Source organism: Macrobrachium nipponense, chromosome 42 (assembly GCF_015104395.2).
Source record: "Macrobrachium nipponense isolate FS-2020 chromosome 42, ASM1510439v2, whole genome shotgun sequence".
Lineage (NCBI taxonomy): Eukaryota > Metazoa > Arthropoda > Malacostraca > Decapoda > Palaemonidae > Macrobrachium > Macrobrachium nipponense.
In genome coordinates this window covers 42837052-42849855 of record NC_061103.1, presented here as the reverse complement: position 1 = coordinate 42849855, position 12804 = coordinate 42837052, and the positions used below count along the sequence as shown (strand labels likewise).

The 12804-nt window shown below is 50.8% G+C and overlaps 1 protein-coding gene across 1 annotated transcript in view; it reads right to left on the bottom strand.

The window, feature by feature from the left end:
• Positions 1-12804, bottom strand: part of LOC135213160 (putative inorganic phosphate cotransporter) — a 47480-nt gene that overhangs the window by 5487 nt on the left and 29189 nt on the right. Inside the window, exons 2-5 of the mRNA XM_064247103.1 lie at positions 1776-1963; positions 1343-1579; positions 318-405; positions 51-187 (exon numbers count right to left, since the gene is read on the bottom strand). Coding sequence (XP_064103173.1) covers positions 51-187; positions 318-405; positions 1343-1579; positions 1776-1963 — 650 coding nt within the window. The remainder of the gene's footprint in view (positions 1-50; positions 188-317; positions 406-1342; positions 1580-1775; positions 1964-12804) is intronic.

Sequence of the window (12804 nt, the reverse complement as noted above, 5' to 3'; positions counted from 1 at the left end):
GTAATTCATTGTTCCATGAAACACATTGCCAACAAAGAAAAAGACCTTACCAAAAGCATCCAAAAGATGAACCACAGGAGACCAAGCACTCCGAAGACATAAAATACCGAGGGCCATCCTCCCAAAAAGTCCGACTGACACAGGAGGCCACAAATTGGCAAGGACACAACCGTTCCAAACTGGGCACCTACGTAGAGCAGGAAATTATTTGAACTATGTAAACATACACTTATACTGCAGTAATAATTTGGTAAAGAATTACTAGGAATAGTGAATAATAACATTGCAAATATAAAAAATGAATATCAATACTGCACCTGCATACACATAAGCACTCATTTTACTTCGTTCTAGGGGAGGAATCCATCTGGCCATCAAAGAGTTCATAGCGGGGAACGTCACTCCCTGCAAAAAGACATAATGGACTCATTGTTCAACTCACATGCTGCCATTTCTTTGGACAGTTAGGCAAAGCAATTCATTAGTAGACGAAATTTAAACTAAATTAATTTGGCACTAAAGCCATTCAATTTGTTCAACTTAAATATCCATTGGAGTGCCACCAATGAATACAAAGTAACAACGAATTACTGAAAAGGAAAGATATTTGTTCAATTACTGCTGCTAGTTATTGATATATAAAAGCTAAATTTGTAAATGTATGTTTTCGAAAACTGAAAAAACTTTGAATGTGTATACTACTCATACTTTGCAAAAATAGAAGTATGTATATAATAAACCAGAAATTTTATAGCCTACATAGCACACTGAGGAAGGAATGATCCTGACACTTCTCTTGGACAAAGCTGAAAGAGACAACATGGGAACAGTGGGAACAATTTACTGCAGCTGTTAATAGCATAAAATATTGTCACTTCTCAAAAACCTAAATTTCTGCCACTGCACTAATATTACTGTACCATGATTCTTGTATAAAAATTTAGTCATCGTCTCAGACAGCTCTTAATTTCAATACTGTATGTAGATTTGGAAACTGGCCTCAACAATGTTTAGACAGACCCTGATAATATTCTCCAATTTGAAATCTTTCTTGAATCTCAAGATTCAGTGAAACAATGTTACTACCAAGTGCATCACATGTCATAAAAACAAATGGATCTCAATTCTGAATTTTGGCGACTTTGACTGCTCATCAGTTTAAACACTAACACTTTTTTTTGCTCTTGTACTGGTCTATTTATGTCAAGAATCTCGCCAATTGCTAATGCTATAAACATGAAGGAAATTACATAATTGCCTTCAATGTCCATGCTAATTCATAAGCATCATATGGAACAGCCTCTCTGGCACTGTTACAGATGTTACTGTTAACGAGACTTACCTCCCCTAACCCTTCTAAAATACGAAGAGTAACTATTAGTGGTGTGATGTTTGTGTAGGCAACTACTGGAGTGAGGAGGGTTAAAATTGAAGTGACTAACACTCCTACAGCAAACACAATTTTTCCACCAATAAGTTCTCCTAAACGACCTCCCAGGAAATTGGTCAAAACATAGCCGTAAAAGAAGGACCCTAAGATTAGTCCTTGTTCACTTTCGTCCCAAACAAATTCACCATCCTGTAAAGGAAAATAATACTTGTATGTCTTCAAAGTATGCTTTATATCTAAAATCCAAGTGTCTATATGAGTAATTCACTAGTTTGAAGAGCAAACAGTTACTGTATCTGTAGGTACCATCACATCCACTCTTCACTATCTACTATGTCATGTAAAAAGACAACCTAATAATAAATAAATATATATTCCAACTAACCTTTGATGGTAGCGTAGAATTGTCACCAGGAAACTCGCATTCTTCAGAGATGGACTTGTTTGCGTGAGGTATAGCAGTGTTATTCACCATAGCGACAATGGCAACTGATAAATTAACTCGCATAGCATACACATTTGCAAAACCAAGGAATCCCATGAAAGCCAACAGGTGCCTTTTGCCCAAACATCCTGTAAGATTGAAGCTAATTACTCATAAAGGTAAATTTTGAAGAAAAACCTTGGATAAATATTTACAACTGCATAACCCAATGCTCTCATTGCGAATTAACATGAGTGGAGTCTATATAAGAGCTGAAGTTTGTATGTATGAAACTGAATCATATAAAAATGACAATTTGTCCAAAATTGCATTTTTCCTAACTATACAAACCTGAGGTCCTTTTACAATAGGAAGATACTAGCGGCAGCTGGATGGTCGTAAGCTTTCGAACAAGGGGTTCGGTAGTTAACTGCTTGTCCGACATGGCCGAGCGCGCGCGCGACTGGGAGGTAAACAAATCACTTTTGCTTTGGCCCAAGCAAAAACTGCAGAGTGAGGGGTGGCATGAGTGGTGGGCCTATGTGTAAAAGGACCTCAGGTTTGTATAGTTAGGAAAAATGCAATTTTGGACAAATTGTCATTTGTTCCGACACGGCATACAAACCTTCGGTCCTTTTACAATAGGAAGACTCACTTCTTGGTGGGAGGAATCTGAGTCTTTTGTGAACAGACTGGTGTTCGCCCAACCTTGGAAGCCTCCCTGGTCGTAAGAGCGAGGGAGGGATCCAAGCCTCTGTCCGATTGATCGGGGTGTGCACCGCAGGATCAATGGTCAGACCTCTGGACGAAGAAGTACTAAGAGAGGGGCATGCGCATCTCTTAGTACCAGCAATGCAAGAACTTGTTCCTGTACAGGAGCAAATATAAAGTCATGGGTGGGTTTGACTCTTGTAGGCATCCACTTCCCCCCCTTGTAGAAGGAAGTGGTGGATATTCTGCTCCTATCCCTAGTGAAAGGGATAGGATGGGGCTCTGTCATATAGCTCACCTGCATCTCGTCCTCATCCAGCGTAGTGACGACCGTGACCCTCTGCCCGCAGGTAGAGGGAAAGGAAGAGACGGGAAGAGAGAGCCAGTCACTCACTCACTCACACATCCATCCACACAGTCACACCAGGACTCGATGCTGTTCAGCCTGCGAGGGTCTGGGTTAGCTACACAACTTGTTGAGCAGCCACCACACGGGTCCCAAGGAAAAGGTATCCAAGGACCTGTGGGCAATATCCCGAAGGTAGAAGGACGTAAAGGTAGTCTGGTTAGACCAGACCCCTGCCTTCAGGACCTGCGCCACGGAGAAGTTCTTGCGAAACGCCAACGAGGGGCCAATACTTCTGACTTCGTGAGCTCTCGGACGGGACGTACGGATGTCGTCACTACCATCAGCCTCATACGCCCTCCTGATGACCTCACGCAGCCAGAATGAAAGAGTTTCTTGGATACTTCTTTCTTGGTGACCCCCCGGTGCTAACGAAGAGGCGTCGACACTCAGGCCTGAGGTGACGAGTTCTCTTCAGATAGCGCCGTAGCGCCCTCACAGGACAAAGCAGCATCTCATCCGCATCATTATCGGTGAAGTCCAATAGGGAGGGAATCGTGAATGACTCGAACCTGTCATCAGGGACTGACGGTTTCTGAGTCTTCGCAACGAAGTTCGGGACGAAGTCGAGCGTCACGGATCCCATCCCCCATGGAGTGTCGTACATCATAGGAAAGACCATGAAGTTCCCCTACTCTCTTCGCCGATGCCAGGGCCAGCAAGAAGAGGGTCTTGAGGGTCAGATCCCTGTCTGACGACTCTCGGAGTGGCCTCGAACGGTGTTCGAGTCAGACTCCTAAGGACGAGAGTCACGTCCCACGCAGGGGGCCTGAGTTCCCTGGGTGGGCAAGACCTCTCGAAGCTCCTCATCAGCAAGGAGATCTCGAACGAGTTCGAGATGTCCAACCCCCTCAGTTTCAGGACGAGCGCCAAGGCGGCTCTGTATCCTTTCACTGTGGGGACTGATAGGAGCTTCTCTCGGCGAAGAAACACGAGGAAATCCGCTACCTGCTGAAGAGTGGCTCTGAGAGGAGATAGGACCCCGTCTACGACACCCAACCACAGAAGACGGCCCACTTCCCCTGGTACACAGCTGCAGAGGACTGACGGACGTTTCCAGCCATCTCTGTTGCTGCGCTACGAGAAAAGCCTCTCGTTCGCAAGAGATGGTGGATAACAGCCAGCCGTGAAGACGTAGGGACTGGACTGCTCGGTGGTACCGCTCGACGTGTGGCTGGGCGAGAAGGTTGTGCCAAGGGGGAATCTCTCGGGTCTCCTGCGAGAAGAGCCAGCAGGTCCGGATACCAAATGGCCTGTGGCCATTGGGAGCCACCAGGATCATCCTGAGATTCGGGTGTGACCAGCGCTCGACTGATCACCTTGCGAATCAGGCTGAACGGGGGAAAGGCATAGGCGAAGAGGTTGTCCCACGGGTGTTGAAGAGCGTCTCCTGCAGCTGCCCATGGGTCCGGCACGGCCGAGAAGAACACCTGGAGCTTCCTGTTGTGCCGGGTGGCGAACAGATCCACGACTGGTCGCCCCCCACAGGTCGAAGAGCCTTTCCGCCACGTCCTGGGGTTTAGAGACCATTCGGTCCCTATCACCTGATCCCGACGGCTGAGCGTGTCTGCTACTACATTCCTCTTCCCTGGATGTAGCGTGCCGACAAAGCTCTATTGAGTGTGCCTGAGCCCACTCGTTGCACCTGCCGAGTCAACTGGTACAACGGGAGACGACACTAGGACCCCCCTGTGTTGACGTAAGCCACCACCGTGGTTGTTGTCGCACATCAACACCACTGAGTGTCCCATCAAGCGGTCCTGAAACTCATTGGAGAGCGAGGAACGCTGCCTTGAGTTCCAGAACATTGATGTGAAGGTGCTTGTCGTTCTCGTCCCACACTCTGAAGTCAGCAACTCCTCCAGGTGTGCGCCCCATCCCTCGGTCGATGCGTCTGAGAACAGCTGCATGTCCGGGGGGGGAGTGCGCAGTGGCACTCCTCTTAAGAGGTCCTGTCGTCGAGCCACCAGGCTAGGTCCTGCCTCACCTCCTGTGCAGTGACACGGAAAGCTTGGGGGATCCGTCGCCTGTGACCAACTCTCCTTTAGTCTCCACTGAAGAGACCGCAGGTGAAGACGCCCGTGAGGGACTAACTTCTCGAGTGACGACAGGTGTCCGATCACGACTTCGCCATCGCTGAGCTACCTGTTCCTGCCGAGACAGGAAAACTGGTTGGCGGCTGCTCCTGAATCTGCTGATCCGCGAGTCTGCGGGGAAGACTCGCCCTGCTACCGTGTCGATCAGCATACCCAGGTACTTCATCCTCTGCTTGGGCTCGAGATCGGACTTCTCGAAGTTCACAACGATCCCCAGATCGCGACAGAACTCGAGAATCCGATCCTGTCCTGTAGCAAACTGCGAGCGGGAGCTCGCCAGGACTAACCAATAAGCGTCGAGATACCTCATCAGACGTATCCCGTGCGAATGGGCCCAAGCAGACACCAGAGTGAACACTCGCGTGAACACCTGTGGGGCGGTTTTGAGAGACGAACCAAGCCACAGTGCCCTGAACTGGTACACCGTCCCGTCGAGGATGAAGCGAGGTACTTTCTGGAGGACTGATGAATGGGTATTTGGAAATACGCATCCTTCAAGTCCACTGAAAGCATGAAATCGTTCTCCCTGATGGAGTCGAGCACTGAGCGTGCCGTCTCCATCGTGAACCGGGTCTGGCGAACAAACCGGTTCAGGGGAGAGAGATCTATCACCGGGCGCCAGCCTCCCGTAGACTTTTCACCAGGAAGAGTCGACTGTAAAAGCCCGGTGACTGATCCGTGACGATCTCTACAGCTCTCTTGCTCAGCATGGTACTTGATCTCCTGTCTGAGTGCTACGTCCTTCGGTGACCCGGGGACGTACGACTGCTGTTCGGACCGGGTTGGAGGTGAGGGGTGGCGAGATTCGAAGGGTAATAGATATCCCTCCCGAAGGACATCTACAATCCAGGTCTCGGCGCCGTAGCGCTGCCAAGTTGCCCAATGGCTGGCCAGGCACCCCCCCACTTCCGGCAGCAGGTGAGGGGGAAGGGGATACGCCGTCCCTAGCGTTTCCCCCCTTTCTTCGACTTCTTCCAGAGCCTCCACGGGAGGAGGAGGGCTGGGAGGAGGGCTGGTTACGGCCCCCCTTGCTAGAAGCTGAAGAAGACAGAGTCATTCCTCGGGGCTTCGACGCAGCAACCGTCTTAGCAGCCGAGGAAGCGCTAGCCGAGTTCTTAGACTTGGCCGCAGTCCGAGGGCTGCCCAGAAGCCTTCGAGACTGCCTGGTGAACCAGACGGTCACTGTCATCAGTGCGCCGTCTGTCCACCGCAGCGTCCACCATCTCTCGTGGGAAGAGAGACGTGGAACTCCGTAAAGGTCCGTTTCGAAGTCCCAATGCCGCTTCACGCCCGCCGCCTGGAAACCCGAGTAAGGACAGCGTCCCTTCGTCGAAAAACCAGGTTGGCCCACAGGTTCACCGTCTGGTGGGCAAGGAAGGAGATGGCTCTTCCCCCAGACTGGCAAACTCTCCTGAAGGCCGAGTCATCTTCGGGAGAAATTCCCCCGGAGTTGGCTGCGACCTTAGATACTGTGAGGGACCACAGATCTAGCCAGGAGACGGCCTGGAAAGCTGCCATGGCGGTAGATTCCAGGCCTAGTGCCTCTTGCTGCGAGAACCACAGGTTCTCGGACAGGAGCTGTTGCAGAGACACACCCGGAGTCAGCCTCGCTAACTCCGGGTTTACCTGTTTGGGCGGCATCGGATCCTCAGATGGCACGTAAAACCGCCGCTGTCGTAGCAGAGGAGGTGGAAGTAGCTTGCTAGACCTGCCAGCACTTCAGCGAAACCGTTCCTGTCCAGAAGGACAAGCGATTCAACTTGGTCCCAGCACTGAGTCAGCCAGCTCTGACCGCGGCAAACCCACCGTCGGTCTGGGTTCCCTCTTCGGGCCCCAGAACGACTCGAGCCGGGACGTGGGCTCGGATGGTGGGAGCGGCGATCCTTCCCCGAGGTCGTTGTGCTGACGAATCAGCGCAAATAACCTCGGCAAAGTTCCTCTGGATCTCAGGGCGTGATAGCATCCTGTGGAGTCGGACCGTACAGGTCCCTCGAACAGGAGTACCTCCCGAGACCCTCCTCCCTCAAGGGGAGGAGCAGCGACAGCCCCCTCTCGGTCTCCTCCAGCCACCTGTGCGTAAGACCTGGCTGGTCCGAGAACCGAGCCTGGTACGTACGACGACGTGGCGGGATCCTGAAGGGCGCACCCCTTCACGATCACTCCTCAATACCTCGCCCCCCTCCCCCCCGGTGTAACCCGAGGAGGTTGAAGGTATGGGAGAGGCAGACCTGACGCTCCCTCCTCGCTCGCTGGCAGAACCAGCGGGCTTGGAAGACTGCAGGCGATCGTCAACCCGCGGTGGCGATCGAGCTGCAGGCCTAGTCGAGCCGTCTCGCTGTGGAGAACGGCTGGACCGAGAACAGCGGCCCCGGTCTCGTGTGTCAGAGGAGCTGGTGCTGTCGCCGTACCGATCGCTCTCTGTGAGAGTGACGGTCAGGCGACCGGCGAGCTCCACTGTCACGGTGAGACCGGTGCGTATCCTCACGGCGCGTCACGTCGCTGGCACCAAGCAGTTGGCTGGTGCTTGGCGAAACGGGGGGAACTCCTTCCCAGGCCTCAGCCCGTGGACCGGTCATGGACCGATCACGTTGCCCACCCGGGTGAGCCAGATGCTCGTCCAGGAGAGAGGGAGAGCTGGTTCTGGTGAGAGTCGCGTGAGCGACTGTCACCAGTCTTCCGCTCCGTGCCGTGAACCGGACGCTGAGCGGACTCAGAGGTCTGGTTCCTGGCTGCACGGTCGCTGGTAGGCGACCGTACACTCGGTACCTCTCGGCGAACGAGCGGCGAGACGGATCCTGCTGCTGTGGCCGAACCACTGACAGCAGGTGAGGTAAGTGCCGGTGTTAGCCGGCACCCCTCTGGTCCCCGTAGTCTTCTTCCTTGCGGGAGAAGAGACGGGTCCTGCTCCCGAAGGAGCAGGGCGACCAGCGGAAGAACCCCCCGTCTCACCAGAGCAGAGACGGGCCCTTAGAAGCTCCCGAAGGAGAGTTTTACTTCTTAGGAGGCGACCTTCTTCTTCTTAGGCGGGGGAGCCTTAGAAGAAGAAGTGGAAGAGGCGGCAGACGACGACGACTGAAGAAGACGATGAAGACGACGACGACACCTTCTCCCTCTTCTCTTCTCTTCGTCAACCTCCTCAGGACGACGTCAGATCTGTCATCCAGGACGGAGCCGGGGGCTGCTGTTGCCGACAGCAAACAGGGCCCGGACGTACCTGTCCGAACAGACCAGCATCGGGAGCAGCGGCGCCAGGAACGGGAACAACATCAGCAGGTGCGAGCATCACAGGAACGGCAGCAGACACGGCAGGAACAGGAACAGGAACAGCAGCGGTGGTCACGGCAGGTACGGCAGATACAGCTGGTCGAACCAACGGCACAGACGTCATCGGTACCGGTGGGAGGTCCAGGGGCGAGCTCTTCGGGCACATGAAGTCCGGACGCGGCAGCACGGCAAACCCAGGTGGCGGCATCACACTCCCCGAGTTACGGCGACTGGCCCCTGCACCGATGTGTGGGTGTTACAGAGACCGCGTGCTGGGTGTACACCAGGTGAGGAGGTGACGCGTAGCCAGGTGTTGTCAGGGTCGTGGTGGTGGTTGTTATGACCGTAGCATGCGTAACCGCCACGGAGCCAGCGAGATGATAGAGCAGCCCCTGGACACTCGGCACGCCCTGCAGTCCCCAACGATGCCCACACCCTCCGTCCGAGGTCATCCTTCACGGCAAACCGCACCTGAGGAGGCAAAAGTTAAGGGGTGTGAGGAGGAGGTCCTCTACCGCTACGCGCGAAGACGAGCGGATAGAGGACCCAGAGTACAACTCTACGTCGGGGTATCTAGCGCCCTCCTCCACACGACACATCGGGAGAGGAGAAGGACCTAGACACGAAGGGGAAGGCGCGAGACGTGGAAGTTGAGCGGGCGGCAGGAAAGAAGACGAAGTATCCGGCACCAAAGGAGTCGCGGGAGAGCTTTCCGACGACTCCTTTGCAGCCTTCGCTTCTTCCTGCCCTCATACAAAAGTCCACTGCGCCTCCGACCAGTTCAAACAAATATCACAGGGCTCGGCCGGGTGCATTCGCGCCCGGCACCGAGCACACAAAACATGAGGGTCAATCTCGGGGAATGATCTGAACTTCCCGCATTTGCGCCCTTCGGTACCGGGCAAACAAGTCCTCCTTGGGGTAGCGAGGCGGGGAGATTCCATCATAATTCAATGCAGCGTAATAATATGATAAGAGAGAATAAACTGTACTTACAAGCTCTTTATACACAATTACAAACAAACTAGAAAGCAAACGACGAGCAGGGGCAGAGCAGCGAACACACGTCCATCCACTGTGAGGCCGAAAGCAAAAGTGAGATTTGTTTACCTCCCAGTCGCAGCGCGCGGCGCCTGTCGGACAAGCAGTTAACTACCGAACCCCTTGTTCGAAAGCTTACGACTATCCAGCTGCCGCTAGTATCTTCCTATTGTAAAAGGACCGAAGGTTGTATGCCGTGTCGGAACAAATTTAATATTCTGTGCTTTGTAAATCCAAATGTTAATCATACTAAATTTATTTCAGTAATCAAAGGACAGACCGTCTCACAATACACACGGGAAAATGATATTGTTAAGATACAATAAAGTTTTGTACATACTTACCTGACAGATATATACTTAGCTATAGACTCGGTCGTCCCGACAGAATTTCAAAACTCGCGGCACACGCGACAGGTAGGTCAGGTGATCCACCATTCCCGCCGCTGGGTGGCGGGGTCTGGAACTATTCCCGTTTTCTAAGCCATAATTTCTCTTCCACCTGTCGAGGGGGAGGATGGGTGGGCCATTAATCGTATATATGCCAGGTAAGTTAGTGACAAAACTTTATTGTATATTAACAATGATATTGTTATGATAAAATAAAGTTTCATACATACTTACCTGGCAGATATATACATAGCTATCGACTCCGTCGTCCCCGACAGAAATTCAAATTTCGCGGCACTCGCTACAGGTAGGTCAGGTGATCTACCGCCCTGCTCTGGGTGGCAGGACTAGGAACTATTCCCGTTTTCTAATCAGATTCTCTCTTCCACCTGTCTCCTGCGGGGAGGCTGGGTGGTCTTCAATTGTATATATCTGCCAGGTAAGTATGTATGAAACTTTTATTGTATCATAACAATATCATTTTCATACATTCAACTTACCTGTCAGATATATACATAGCTGATTGACACCCTTTGGTGGAGGGCAAGAGACAGCTAACTAACTGACTAGACAGGTAAACAACATATGTTGTAGGTATAAATAAACCTTAGTTCCTACCTTATTAGATGGAAGACTTCGAGGCTACTGCCCAGGAGTCTGCTTCATCTCAAGAGCCTTAGCGAGATAGTGATCTATGGCCAAGAGTTCTTGTGGATCTGTCGATGGGGTCTCTTCCACTTACTCGACAGAACCTAACTGGCGTTTGTCAAGGGAGCACATCCGCTTATATGACAACACGCCCTTTATTTAAGGAGCACACAACCGATCCCGATCACCCGATCCTAACCCGTGTTAGTTCTAAGATTGCAAGAGTTATCCCCAAACTCTTAGCAAACAACCACAAACTCGAAACAACATACATAAAAAATAAAAAATTGTACCCCTCTAATAGTCAGCTGTCACTCGATTTCCAAATGAAGCGAAGTGAAGGCCGCTAGTGCGACAAACTGACACTCCATGCACAAGGAAAACACGAGAACACATCCGACAAGAGGGTTACGTACACAATTTAAGGATCGTTGCTCTCTCCTTTACCCAGAACAGTCTGTGCTGACACAAACGGACCTAAAGAAAAACATTTCTCATACGTAACTCGCACGTCTTTTCTAAATAATGAGATGCAAACACAGAGTTGCATCTCCAATAAGTTGCGTCCAAAATGTTTTTGAGTGACATATTTTCTTTGGAACGCCACAGAGGTTGGCTGCGATTGCCCTAACTTTGTGGGCTCTCACTCTTAAAGATTAAAAGAATCATCTGGACAATTCTTATGAGCTTCCATAATAACACTTCTAACAAAGAAGGCTAAGGCGTTCTTGGACATTGCTCTCTTGGGGTCTTTACTGAGCACCAAAGACCTTTTGCGAAAACCCCCCAACTGCTTCTTCCTGTCCAGATAAAATTTTAGAGCTCTAACTGGGCAAAGGGATCTTTCTGCCTCTCTGCCCACCAAACTAGAAAAGTCCTTTCACCTCGAAGCTCCTGGGCCAGGGATTCGAAGGGTTTTCGTTTTTGGCAAGAAAGAGAGACTGAAATGAACAAATTGCAGAGTCTCCTTTGAAGCCAACTAGTGATTCAAGGGCGTGCAACTCACTGACCCTTTTGCCGTTGCAAGAGACATCAGAAACAAAACACTTTCTAGTGATATTACGAAAAGAAGCAGTGTGTAGTGGTTCGAATTCTTCGGAGGATAGAAATTTAAGAACCACATCTAAGTTCCAGCTTGGAACCTTAGGTTCAAGACTTGGATGTTTCGAAGGAACGAATGAGGTCGTGCAAAATCCTTATCATTCGTTAGATCTAATCCCTTGTTTCTAAAGACTGCTGACAGCATACTCCTGTACCCTTTAATAGTCGGTACAGAGAGATGCGACTTTTGTCTAAGAAACAGAAGGAAATCCGCAATTTCGGTCCACAGAGGTAACTGGAAGAGGACAGCTTCTTCGACCTGCACCAGCTTCTGAAAACTTCCCACTTCGATTGGTACACTCGCCTAGTAGATGATCTGCGGGCTCTAGCAATTGCGCTTGCTGCCTGGCGAGGAAAACCCTCTCGCTCTGACAAGTCTTTCGATAGTCGAAAGGCAGTCAGAGCAAGAGCGGGTAGATTTTGATGGTACCTCTCGAAGTGGGGTTGTTTGAGCAGATCTATTCTGTTTGGAAGAGATCTGGGGAAGTCCACTGTCCACCCATCACCTCTGTGAACCAAATTTGAGCTGGCCAATACGGAGCAATCAGAGTCATTTTGGTTCCTTCGGATGCCACGAATTTTCTGACTACTTCCCCCAGTATCTTGAACGGGGGAAAAGCGTAAACATCTATCCCTGACCAGTCCAGAGGAAGGCGTCTGTTGCATGAGCCCTGGATCTTCCACCAGGGCACAAATGTGTCTATCCTTTTATTTTGGAGAGGAATGTGGCGAAAAGATCTATTTGAGGCTTCCCCCAAAGGAGCCAAAGGCTCTGACAGACTTCTGAGTGGAGTGTCCATTCGTGGGAAGAAGGACTGGAACCTCCTGCTCAGTCTGTCCGCTCTCACATTCCTCTCCCCTTGGACAAACCTCGTTAGAAGAACTACCTTCCTTGGTTCGCCCAAATCAACAGATCTCTTGCCAGCTCGTACAGAGCGAAAGAGTGAGTCCCTCCTTGTTTCTTGACATAAGCCAGAGCTGTCGTATTGTCTGAGTTTATCTGTACGACCTTGCCTCTGACTATGTGTTCGAAGCTCTTTAGCGCAAGGTGAATTGCTAAAAGCTCCTTGCAATTTATGTGCCATGACACTGTTCTGCCGACCAGGTGCCTGACACTTCCTTGGATCCCAATGTTGCACCCCAGCACCCGACTCCAATGCGTCTGAGAACAATGTCAGGCTTGGGTCCTCCTTACTTGCAGGGACACTCCTTTGTTTTCTTTTAAGGGAATCAACCACCACTTTAAATGATTTTTTATTTCCTCCGAGATTGGAAACGTTGTCCGAGAGCTGTCCTGTCTTCCAACTCCAACTTCTTCTCAGGAAGAACTGAAG